We start from the raw sequence: 12,563 nt of genomic DNA, 5'->3' as shown, positions 1-12,563 counted from the left end.
TCATTTATCTGTTTAGGTGTTGTTCATCTCTAATATATTGTAAGCTACTTGAGGTCAGAAATAATTTTGTCCCCAGTACCTGGGGACACAGTGCCTGAGATAGAGTAGTTATGCAATACATGCAGATTGAATTGTACTGAAAATCCTGGTCACCTTCTTTAGACTTCCAAGGTCTTTTGCATCTCTAAGATTCTTTTATATATGAATTCAAGCCTATCATTTTTCACATGCACACAAATCTGAGGTACATATTGTACAATTATTTTATTCTATTTAGCCTCTCAGCTTAAGGACAGATGCTGCGTAAAAATGATCTGATTCCTTTACATTAGACTCCAAATTCAGGGTTGGAAAAGACTTTAGAGGTCATTCCTACCTCCTAATTATATGAATGAACAAACAGATCCAGAGTAGTCAAGTGAAAGGCACAATAACAACACCAAATAATAATAATAATTACTAATAATAATATTCATTATTTTATAGTACTTACTATGTGTCAGGAATTGTGCTAAGTGCTTTACACAATTATCATCTCATTTAATTTTCACAGCAAAATTGTGAGGTAGGTGGTGTTATTATCCCCGTTTTACAGATGAGGAAACTGACAAAAAGAGAGGTTAAGTGATTTGCTCAGCGTCACACAGCTAGTAAGTGTCTAAGGTCACATTTGAATTCAGGTATTCCTGACTCTAGACTCTGCCCTCTATTCACTGCACCACTTAATTACCCTGCAGAATCAGGACTTGAATCTAAGTCATCTGGTTTCTGGTCCAACACTCTTTTAACTATAACATGTTCTGAATCATGGTTGGATTTTCTATCAACAAATTTTGCCATGCTATCTCTTTGTCTCTATATGGCAATTAAAAACAGAGACATTTAGCTCAATTCATATAAAGATCTTAAAATACAGTTGAATCTAGAACATAAGATTCTTTACTCAATCCAATGATCATGGTTATATTTCTGTGAAATATTCTTCATGCATAGACCCACAGGGAATCTTAACAGATTTGTAATTAAATCTTATATTATGCATCATGTATTCCATTTGGTGATGCTATGATTTATGATCTCCACGCCTTATTTAACATCTTGTCTGTTGCTCAAGGGTTCACATTTAGAATCCTTGAGCGATGAAGACAGTGAAAAAATCCCAAGTGAGATATAGAAACTACGCATCTCTGTCTTGGAAACCAACAAAGTAAAAGATCAGCTTGCTAGAGGTATTTAATTAATCTTACAGTACATAGTAAATGTGAATCCAAAGAAAAATGTGTTTTAATTACTGCTTAAATGCAGCCTGCATATTAATATGACAAGGATTTAGGTGCTTAGCTTCCCCAAGTAGTCAGAAATATGCTGCAGTTAGCACACTGCTAGTAACAGGGCACTCAGTCAATGTATGTTGGAAGTTCATAGTGGTCATGATTTGAGAAGGAGATAAAAAATGAAAGTGTCTGTGTGACTTTAGGTCAGTCACTTAGCTGTGCCTCAGTTGTCTCATCTGTAAAAGGAGGGGGTATATTCAATACCTTTAAAGTTCCCTTAGAGATCTAAATATTTAATTCTATAATAGTCCTGTAATAGAAAGGAAGTTTGGGGCTTGAATTATCTGGTTAATTGTTTGAAATTTCCATCCACTTCATTCTAGGAAAAGACGTACTTTCTCATTCATGGAATAGGGGTAAGAGTGCTGTTGTAAAGTAGTTTTGCTCAGTCAGACTAAGTGAATAATGAAAAAAATGTGCTTTCAGATTTTAACATAACATTAATTCCCTGTGTCTATCTCTAATTTGTTATTCCTTAGTAATCTTTAATTGATGATTTTATTTCCCCCAAAAGTTATTTCACAGAGAATTAAAAATATAAGTTAATTTTCCTGGTTCTTGGCAACAGCCTGTACAGATTTTGTGGAAGTAGCAGTGTTTTAATTTCTTCTCATGATATCCAGTAAATTTAGTTACACATTCCTGGGTAACGGTTCAAAGGTTCATCTGAGTTTTGGGCTACCTGATAAAAGTTAAAACTTACTTAGAAGGTGAGATGGGTTTGTTTTTTATGAGAACAAGAAAACAGATGGGACTCAGTTGCATAATTAATGTAAAGAAAAATGAAGCCACATCTTTATTATTACTCTTCATTCTTTGATTTTATTTAATTGTCAATTCTTTGTATACAGCGCAAATTTGACTTCTTCCAAGATTCGTGAACATCTCCATATGATAATGATATTAGATATCAGATGATGGCTGTTTCCAAACAGTTAAACAAAACTCTAAAATTTATGCTTTTATCTAAAGGGTTATTGAATCAATGCCTGTAATACTGAATTACTTTAAATATTGTTTGATATATATTTGATAATTGGATCAGAATAAACATATGTTACTGAAGTGTATAAACATTATTTTCATCTCAGCTTCATAGAATTTAAGCCCAACATTGACAATGACTATCTCCACGAGTAAAGGTAATAGATGGTTTCAGTCCTACCAGGACTTATTATTTGCCTAATATTAAGAGGCATTTTCCTTGGAGTTGAAGATACAAAGGCAAAATGAAAAACAATCCTTGCACTTAGGGTGCTTACATTCTACCTGGGATGTGTACCATGTAAATAGGTACATTTCTATATGATAACTGAAGAGAATAAGCCCCTATAGTCATTAATAAAAAAAAAATTATGGGTTTCAGTTTGGACAGTTTGAGATGCCTACAGTACTGAGTTAGAGATGTACAGCAGACAGTTGATAATACAGGCCTAGTACTCAGGAGAGAGATTCAGGCTAGATATATAGATCTGAGAGTTATACCACCACCACTACCCCCCCCCCCACACCTAGCATTTTAGGGCACTTTAACTTTGCAATGTGCTTTAAAATATTATCTCATTTGATCTTCACAATAGCTCTATGAGGCAGGTATTATCATCATTATTATCCCCACTTTGCAGTAGAGAAACCTGAGGTAGTCAGAGGTTAAGTGACTTGCCCTGGATTGGAGAGCTAAGAGATATCTAAGACTGGATGTGAATTCAAGTCTTACTGACTCCAGGCTCAGCTCTCTATCCACTGTGCTACCTAGCTGCTTGAAAGGAGGACATACTCCATATTAAACATTTTTAAGAGAGAGTTTTAAATTTTATGTCAATATGTTTACTTTACTTTATCCCCAGTAATTTACATACCACTAAAAATACAAAAGGATTTCAGATCATTGGAGCAGTACCAATTAAAAGGACCAAAAAAAGGTCTCCTGTAGGAGATGACATTTGAACTAATCTTGGAATGTAATTAGGCATTTCAAGATGTAGAAAACTGGAAGCAGAACATTCTGGAAATGGAGGAGAGCCTAGGCAGACACATAAAGGTGAGAGATACAATGACATGTATGGAGAAGAGTAAGTAGGAGTGTTTGATTGGAACACAGAACACATATTGGAATATAAAGTGAAGCAAACTTTGGCTACTATTGGAGTTTAGGAACCCAATATTACCATTTAAAAACATTTTTTTTTTACTTAGGCAATCAGGGTTAAGTGACCTAAGGGTCACACAACTAGTAAGTGTTAAGTGTCTGAGCCTGGATTTGAACTAAGGTCCTCCTGACTCCAAGGCTAGAGCTCTACTCACTGAACCACCTAGCTGACCCTTAAAAACAAATTTAAAAGAAAAACAAAGGTCCTGACCTTTCAAATATTCCTTTTCCCCATTATCATTATAAAATAACCAAAAGACAAATCCAAAACTGCCTCACTCCTCAATCTCTCACAGTCTTTGAAAAACTGTGGTTCAGTATCTAGTGAAGCAAAGGGCAAGTGTACCATTTTGAAGCATAGGATTCTGGGAAGTTCACAAACCTAGAGCTTGATGAATATAAATAAATGTCTATTTTTTGTAAATTCGTAAAAGTATAGAAAATTGTAAAATAAAGCATATCTTTATCCATTTGCTATCCAAGTACATTTGAAATAATATTAAATCAAAATTTTTGGAAGAAAATTCATTGAATATACAAGGTATATTCAGATATAGCATTTCTGATCCTCACTTGATAAGGGACATTTGTGACTTTAGGAGTGTTGAATGTTGTCATAAATTCAGTATCAATCACTTTTTATCTTCTTCCTTTCTCTTCATTCCTAATTTTTGTTATTTGGCTAAAACTCAGCCATCAGCTTTGCTTTTGTTGTCTCTGTTCTATATTTTAATTGTTGAGTTCCTAAACTTACAGATATTATGCTATTTGAAAAAAAATACTTCATAACTTCTCTATTGGAGAGGTAGTGTGACACAGTGGAGAGATAACTAGCTCAAAGCCAGCGAGACATGGGTTCAAGTCCTACTTCTGACACATAATGCCTGTGTAACTCTGGTTATGTCACTCAGGAAGACCTGAGTTCAAATCCAGCCTCTGACACTTACTGGCTATGTGATCCTGGACAAGTCACTTAACCTCTATTTGCCCCAGTTTCCTCATCTATAAAATTGAAATAATAATAGCATCTACCTCTTGGTGGTGTTATGAGGTTCAAATGAGATAATATTCAAAACACTTAGCATATTGCCTGGCACATATTAAATGCTATATAAATGTTAGCTATCATCATTAGCATCATCATCATTATTGTTACTATTAATTATTATTAGTATTTAACCTCTCAGTGTTGTAGGGAGTTCGTAAGTTGCAGAGAAGGTGCCAACCTGTATTCTTGGGGGAAATTTCCTTTCCTGGGAATTACCTCTATGAAGAAAATTTAGACACAGTCCCTATTGCTCCTTTTCTATTATATGCAGTAAGGAATTTTATAACTCTTGCTTGAAACTAGGTCTAGAACTCATAGGTTGAAGCCAGGAAGACACTGCTTCTCACATACTGTGCATTACACCAGTTGCCAATGAGAGTTTATGGTCATTGAGGGGATATGGAACTTGATGGTGTTTTTTCCAGCAGTCGCTTTCCATGCCCCACATAGCAGAGATCCAGTTTCTGCTTACCACCTCATTCCAATGTCAATGAAAATAGCAGCCGTTATATTATCCCACATTCCATAAAGGGATCATCTGTCTGGACGGTTACACTTTATTTTTAGCCAAATAGATGCTCCTACATTTGTCTTAGTGTTGTTTTCCCCACAAACAGGATAAAGTGGGGAAAAAAATTATAGAAACAAATTGAGGCCCAGAGGAAAGGGCTGGCTTACTCAAGGCCAGACAAGGGGAAGGAATAGAATTAAGATTAAATAATTAGGATCTCTGACTCCAAATCCAGTGCATTTTCCACTATCCCATGTTAACACGAATAATCATGATATTATATCTTTGCTTGCATTGCTTTTGTCTCAAGAGCTGATGCCAGTAATGATCTGAACAGGGTTTTAGTCCCTTCCCTTCCATTATCTTGGAACTTCAGGTGCCTATTCTGTAAAGTTGGATGACAATGTTTACACTATCTAATCCAGGGCTGTTGTAAAGAAAACACTTAGAAAAACTTAAAAGGTTCTACAAATAAAAGTTATTAAGTAGTGATGAAGTGTGGAGGAAAGAGCAGTGAATTCTGAGATAGAAGATCTGGGTTCATATCCTTGCTCTGACTTATTTTGGACAAATCACTCATTAACCTATGTGAACCTCAGTTTACTCATCCATGAAACAAAGCTGTTGAACTCAATTGTTTCTTCATGGTGTCCTACCTCTAACTCACAATCTGTGGAGAGCAGAAAGTATATTTTGTATTTTTTAAATAGTCTTCATTCCTGACTACTGTACCAAGCACATATGTTGTTGTTGTTGTTGAATTGTGTCTGACTCTTTGTAACCCATTTGGGGTTTTCTTGGCAAAGATACTATAGTGCTTTGCCATTTTCTTCTCCAGCTCATTTTACAGATGAGGAAACCAAGGCAAACAGGGTAAAGTGACTTGCCTAAGGTCACATAGCTAGTAAATGTCCAAGGCCAGATTTGAACTCAGGCTGCAATAGAGCTATGGACTGCTAGAAAACAGCTAGGCAGCATAATTGATATCGAGAATTCTTGAAGTCAGAAAGACCTGAATCTAAATGCTGTCTTGGACACTTCTTAACTATGGGACCCTGAGAAGCCACTTATCCTGTCTTAGCTATTTGTCAAAAGGGTATAATAATAGCACTTACCTATAAAGCTATTGTGTGGATCAAATTTATAATTTATGTAAAGTGTTTTGCAAATCTTAAAGCACGAGGGTATGATTAAACAATTGGCAAATAGAAAGCTTGTTGCATATGCCTTAGATTTCACTGGGGAACAGGCACAACATTTATGTTGTAATTAGTCATGGATGGAACAAGAAAGACTTTCACACTCTGCAGTATAAGATTCACCAAAATTATAAAATACTGGAGATGAACAGACACTAGGGAAAACCATTTAGGACAGCTGATAATTTTGCAGAGAGGAAAGTGTGATCAACTGATGATCACAGCATTTTGAGCTACATGGGAAGTTAGTGATCACCTAATCCAGGGGTGACTCACTTGTGACTCACAGGTCCCCAAGGGGTCTATGAATATATTTCAGAGGGTCCTTGAATTTGGTTTAGGATAAAAAATGCAGGCTTATTTTCACTAACCTTTAACAAGAATTGAGCATGTCCTTCAAATATTTGAAAGCATTATTTTGAGCTGTTCATATAATGTTCACCACACTGCAAGAGGGATTCATGACACCAAAAAAGGTAAAAGACTCCTAAACTGATCCAACACTCTTGTGTTTCAGTTGAGAAAAATGAGACCCAGGGAGTTGCAGTGAATCTTTGCAGATCACACAGTAGGATAGCCAGAATTTGAACTAAAAAATCCACTGTTCTTTCCAGTACAATGTGACTGCCTCCCAAGGTCACATACTTCGGGACTGGATCTCTCAATTCCCAGTCCCCTGCTTGTTCTACAAAATGATACAAGGGAGATATCACTTGACTGACAGTGTAATTTAGTCTACAGAATAGCAGGGCAATTAGTAAATGGGATTTACTGTAATTAAGAGAGATGCATGAATATTATTTTAATGATGATCTGAATACTGTTTGAATGTGATTTGCATATGCCTCCAATTACTATGCTGTCTTATCTATGTCAACTTTAAAAATGAAAGTTTCTTAATGATTGTTGTGAAGTCTGTTGTTCCTTAATTTTTGTCTTCTAAGTCTTTGCACTCACTCTCATTGATCATGGATTCCCTTCACCATAAATGTACTGTTAGTGAATGTGTGCATTTCTTCAGGGCTATTCTATCCATTGACCTTTCAGAAGGAGAATTCAAAAATAGCACTAGGAAATTTCCTTCATTGCCCAACCCGGCTTAAATTTTGCATGGCAACATATTTGCATGGTCTGCCGAGAGTGGAAGATAGAGAACAGGTGGAGAAGTTGTGGCCTATGCTTTTAGTTGGCTGATTGCCATCCTTCCTGCAAACACCCTGAGCTCAGGTTACTCCCAGCCAGGCCTCCCCAATATATTGAGAGCTGGAAGGTACGAGCCCACATACGGGGCAGGTGCAAAGCTGCCTAGGTCAGCACTCTTGTCTATGTGCTCTCCAAAGGGCAGACAGAGTTAACTCAGTTTTTTTTTTTTTAATCTTGAACATTTTGGAGACACTGCTGAGCAATTTGGGAACTGGAGAAAATACATAAATAGGTGAGAGACTACAATGGCATCTGGTTGGTGCTTTCTCTATTGTGTTTCTTTAAGTGTGATGAGTTATTAATTACAATTTGTTTAGGATCAGGCACCTTCCTTCTCACTCACCAGGAAATTCAACCTTAACTCATTCCATTTGATAGTTTGGTTTCACTTAAAATGGTTTGCTAAACACATTTTTGCATTGTTTTTGATTAAAACATCTCTTTTAGATATTTATTAATTTGTTTAAAAGAAAAGCCATAATATTTGCAAAATGTTTACATAAAGGATAAACAATAATAATTTATTTTCTGACTTTTATCTTTTTGCTACAGGTTTCTAGGTTGCTATTAATAGCTCTGTTCGTGCTGTGTTTCTTGTATAGCTATGGCTTCCGTATCCATAGCTGGCTGCCTGCTGACTCAAAATCAGTATTATCGAAGTAAGTTAATGTATCTCAACCATAGGGTTGTCATTTCTTTGGAGGCTGAGGTGGATGAGGAATATAAAGTATATAACACTGTATGCCACCATTCAGGGCAGAACACCAGTATATGTCTATGTCAAGAAAGAAAAATTAGCAAATCATGAGTTAGAATTCTTTTTTAAACAATGATTTTACATTTGTTGTTTTTTCTTAGTTGTCCTGCCTCAGTCAAGACATTTTTGTCAGTATTTTAATATGTAGATACTACATCTATTGAGGCAAATCACAGCTACCCTGTGACTCAGTTGAAGGTCTTTGAAAGTTGTTCTATCCAAAATATTCATCACTTTGTGGTCAATCTTGTAATGAGATTCTCTAAACTTATCTATACTCATCTTAAGTCAGAAGTCTTTCACCAGTTTCATACTCAAAGTCTTTCTGATTTAGAAACTTCTGGTGCTGACATCGCACTGGCATAAATTAGAGAACCCAAGGTCAATTCCATACAGTAATGAGGCATTAGGGAAAATTCGCTATGGCAGTGACTAGAAGAAAACAAATGTTTTTGGATTCCATAATATGTTTGCATACATGATGCATTTGTATACATTTTGAAAATTCATAATCTGGAAACAGACTTAGAAAATAAGTTCATAAACTGACATTTAGAATCAATATGTAGAAAGGTCCCACTTAATAAAGAGCCAAAGTATTATTCTTCATATTAGAAATTTCTACACAATTTTACATTGTGAATTTTCTTATTGTTCTTCTCTTCTACCCATAGGCTCTCGGTCTTTCTTTGTCTTTCTGTTTCTATCTCTCTGTCTCTTTCTGCCTCTTTACACACACACACACACACACACACACATACATACACATTTTGTCTATCTAGTTGTACTCAAGTTCACATCTGAATATATGTATGTGTGCATATACATATATACACATATACATATATATAGTGTATGCATTATTAAATATCTACATATGTTTAAAGTATGAGTGTACTCATACACATATTTTAAACATCTTTTAATAGACTCCATATAGTAGAACACTTGAGATTTGATTTTTACAGGGAAAACTACAAGAAGTCTGTGATTATGATACTTGATACAATGCCTGACACATTGTAGGCACTTAATATATTCTTACTGATCAATTAACCCCTTTGTAGTTGTTGGTAATCTAAACATTTGTAATATACATATATATACAAATATATAAAAATATGTTTGTAATACACATATTATAACAAAGATGTAATATATTTATAATACATAAATATAATGCATATATATTTTGTCATACATACATATATACATACATACAGTGTCATATAGAAGAAAGAGTGCTACCTGTGGAGACAAAAGATCTGAGTTCAAATCCTGCCTCTGGTATTTACTATCCATGTAGTAACCTCTCTCAGCATCAGTTTCCTCACTCTAAAATGAAGGGAGTTAGACTAGCTCTTGATCTAGGATCCAATATTAGAAACTTTAGGCAACTAGAGTAACTAGTTTGTAACACTACCTTGTGTATATTGTTTCTGAAAGTCTGAAGACTATGAATTCAGAGTATTTTCCTAGGTAACAACAACCCTGTTATTCTGAGTTTATCTACTCAGGGTCTCTAATATACCAAGTTCTAATCTTCTTTCCCACTGTGATGTTGTTATCTCTCTGAGGGTTATTTTTTGAAGTCACAGTTAATCTGAAATAAAGTATAAAGAAACCAAGTGATAACTTCAGTAAGTACAAGAAGCACATTCTCTCTTGTATGCTAAGGACATATTTAGTGATTGGCTTCTCATATCTTAGTTTCTGAGGCTGGGCTAGCAACAGAGGGTTTCTCAGGCACATTGACACCTTCTGTATTTACAAATGGCATGCAGCCCACAAACTCTTTGAGTATGAGACAGAAAAGTCTCTAGAAAATCATAGTAAAGAACGTGGTACGGTAGTTAGAGTATTGGGCCTGGAGTTCGAGAGACTGAGTTCAAATCTAGCCTTAGACACTTACTTGTTGTGTGACTTTGGGCAAGTCCATTAACCTTTGATTATCTCAGTTTACTAAATTCTAAAATGGTGTTGTTTTGAAGATCAAATGAGAGATAAGTAAAGTGCTTAATACAGTGCCTGGCACATAGCACTACATACATGCTCTTATTAATATCATTATTATTATTAATTATTCAGTATTGTGATGGGACTAAAATTCTGACTACAATATGAGTCTGACTAAAGACAACATTATTTGATAATTATGTACATACACATACAGATGGCATTTATATAACTTAAAGTTTCTAAATGTTTTTATATATACTATTATATTCCTCATTGTATATATAATTGTGGTATTGTTATTAATATTATTATCCCCCCACAGAATCCAGTATTTGTTCAGTAAATTCTTCCTCTGGCTCTGATCCTGTAAACTTCACAGACATGGAGAAAGCCCATCCAGGTAATCAATTTAATTCATGGTACTCATAGGTATTATTTTTCCCCATCTGGTTTGTCATTCCTGAACTTCAGTCACTAAGAATCATTATACTTACTTTTCTAGGTTTACCTGAAGAAGCTGAATCAAACTGGTGGTTCAAATCCTTTTTCCATTCAGATCCTGTCCCTCCAGATAAAGAAAGGAAAGATTTGTTTATTATTAGGTAAATATTGGACTCTTTTTTTTTTTGGTAATAATTCTGTTTCCCAATTCCCTCACTACCCAACAATAAGTATCTTTCTAAATAAAATGTAACGAAAGTTTTATTATTTGTCACGTTCCCAAACAGTCCCAGACATTGTGATTTTCCAAATTTTACCTTCCTTTACCTCTAGATAATCATTTCATCCTTCCCTTGCTTTAACTCCAAACACAAGCAAAGGTCACAGGCAGGACCATTTTTGGGGAAAGCCCTGAAAGGTTGTCTTCTAACAACCACTGCCACTACCACCCAATGGACTTTTTTAGAAATATTAGCTAATTTCATCACAATCTAACTGCTAAATCCTAAGCATAGGATAAGATTTAAAGTTATGAGGACCTTAGAAGTTATATAGTCCAGCCCTCTTATTTGCAGATGAGAAAATTCATCCTCAGAGGAGTTAAGGGACTTACCTAAGGTCATACAACTACTAAGTAACAGTGCTGGGATCTGAACTCAGGTCCTGTGTCTCTAACTTCAGTACTCTTTGCACTGTACCACCATTATGGGTACCAATTTTTAGGTTTGTGGTTTCTATAGACTTCTGCTTTACTAAAGTGTTATACGTCTTACTACAAGGAAAAAAGAAACTTAATTGTGTTCATTAAACTTTTTTTTTTTTTTTACTGAAGCTTACATCTTTAATGTAATCAAGCACAAATTATTCCATTGGACCAATGGCTAGTACCAAAATTTTTTATCTTTTTTTTTTGTCTCATTGATTCTGTGGTAATATAGTGAAGTCTGTGAATTGCTTCTCAGAATATTTTTTCCAATTAATAATTGAAGGGAATATTATATTTCACATAGAGATTAGTTAAAACAAAGACATTTTTTCTCTCATCCAAATTCATGGAGCCTATGGACATTATATTTAAAAAATATCTGGGTCTAAAGCATATAGAATGTTGGAATTAATCATGCCTTTGGAAGCACTGGCTATACCTAATGAAATGTGGGAAAAGATTAATTGCCTGGTAGTTTACTCTAGTGTCACACTGGATAATTTAGGTCAAAATTCCAAATCCTTTCTTTCCCCCACGAAACAAGTAAATTTCTTGACTCAGCTAGGTGATTTCTCAACCCACTACTTTACTTTGTCTCTCAATACAGACATCCCAAGGGCTAGTTATGCCTGTGCGTCTTGCAGCTGCCAATCTTTGTTCTGGAATCCACTGAATAGTCTTATAACATGCTCATCTCTCCTTTTTATTTTTTTTAACAGCATTAGTAGTTAATTCCAACAATCAAGCTGCCTCTGCCTGTTATAACACATTCGTATCCCTAAATATTAATGATATTCCAGATGACCATACTCCATGGCAGTGAGGCAATAACTATTTGAAACCTCAGTTGGGAGAAGAGATAACAACATTAGAAGGAACAATGATAATTCAAGTCATATTATTCTATGCTGAAGCTGTCTCTGCACATATCATCAGCAGCATAAAGAACAGTGATCCTACTTGAGAAGTGTACTTTTTGATACCTGTGCCTTTTCAAATGTATATATTATGTATGTATGTATATATACTTATATATAATAATTCATAAAAGTTGTTTTTTGATTATTTACCTGATTATTTCTTAGGTTGATTTTTTTTGTTATTATTAGATTGTATGTTAAGGAAAAGACTCCTCTCAATTTATCTCAATTTCAGACTGGTGTTAATGTTTAGATAAACTCAAATGCCCCCTCCCTACTATCAGACATCAAATGACTTTCTTGAATAATGCTCATTACATCCGTCTGGAAGACCTT

At 35.0% G+C, this 12,563-nt stretch overlaps 1 protein-coding gene across 2 annotated transcripts; it reads left to right on the top strand.

Moving 5' to 3' along the window:
• Positions 1-1,148: 1,148 nt before the first annotated feature.
• LOC114031706 (pancreatic progenitor cell differentiation and proliferation factor-like protein) lies at positions 1,149-12,180 on the top strand. 2 transcript variants are annotated; one of them, XM_027846863.1, is made up of 5 exons: positions 1,149-1,229; positions 7,997-8,103; positions 10,483-10,560; positions 10,663-10,762; positions 12,027-12,180. In XM_027846863.1, the coding sequence occupies exons 2-5, from the start codon at positions 8,049-8,051 to the stop codon at positions 12,037-12,039; spliced, it is 246 nt and encodes an 81-aa protein (XP_027702664.1). In that variant the 5' UTR covers positions 1,149-1,229; positions 7,997-8,048; the 3' UTR covers positions 12,040-12,180. The 2 variants fall into 2 exon arrangements, with proteins under 2 accessions (XP_027702664.1, XP_027702665.1); XM_027846864.1 differs by lacking the exon at positions 1,149-1,229 and adding an exon at positions 7,607-7,676.
• Positions 12,181-12,563: the final 383 nt, after the last annotated feature.

This window comes from Vombatus ursinus, unplaced genomic scaffold (genome assembly GCF_900497805.2).
Source record: "Vombatus ursinus unplaced genomic scaffold, bare-nosed wombat genome assembly UNPS02015255.1, whole genome shotgun sequence".
NCBI classification, from domain to species: domain Eukaryota; kingdom Metazoa; phylum Chordata; class Mammalia; order Diprotodontia; family Vombatidae; genus Vombatus; species Vombatus ursinus.
This window is presented reverse-complemented; position numbering and strand designations above follow the sequence as displayed.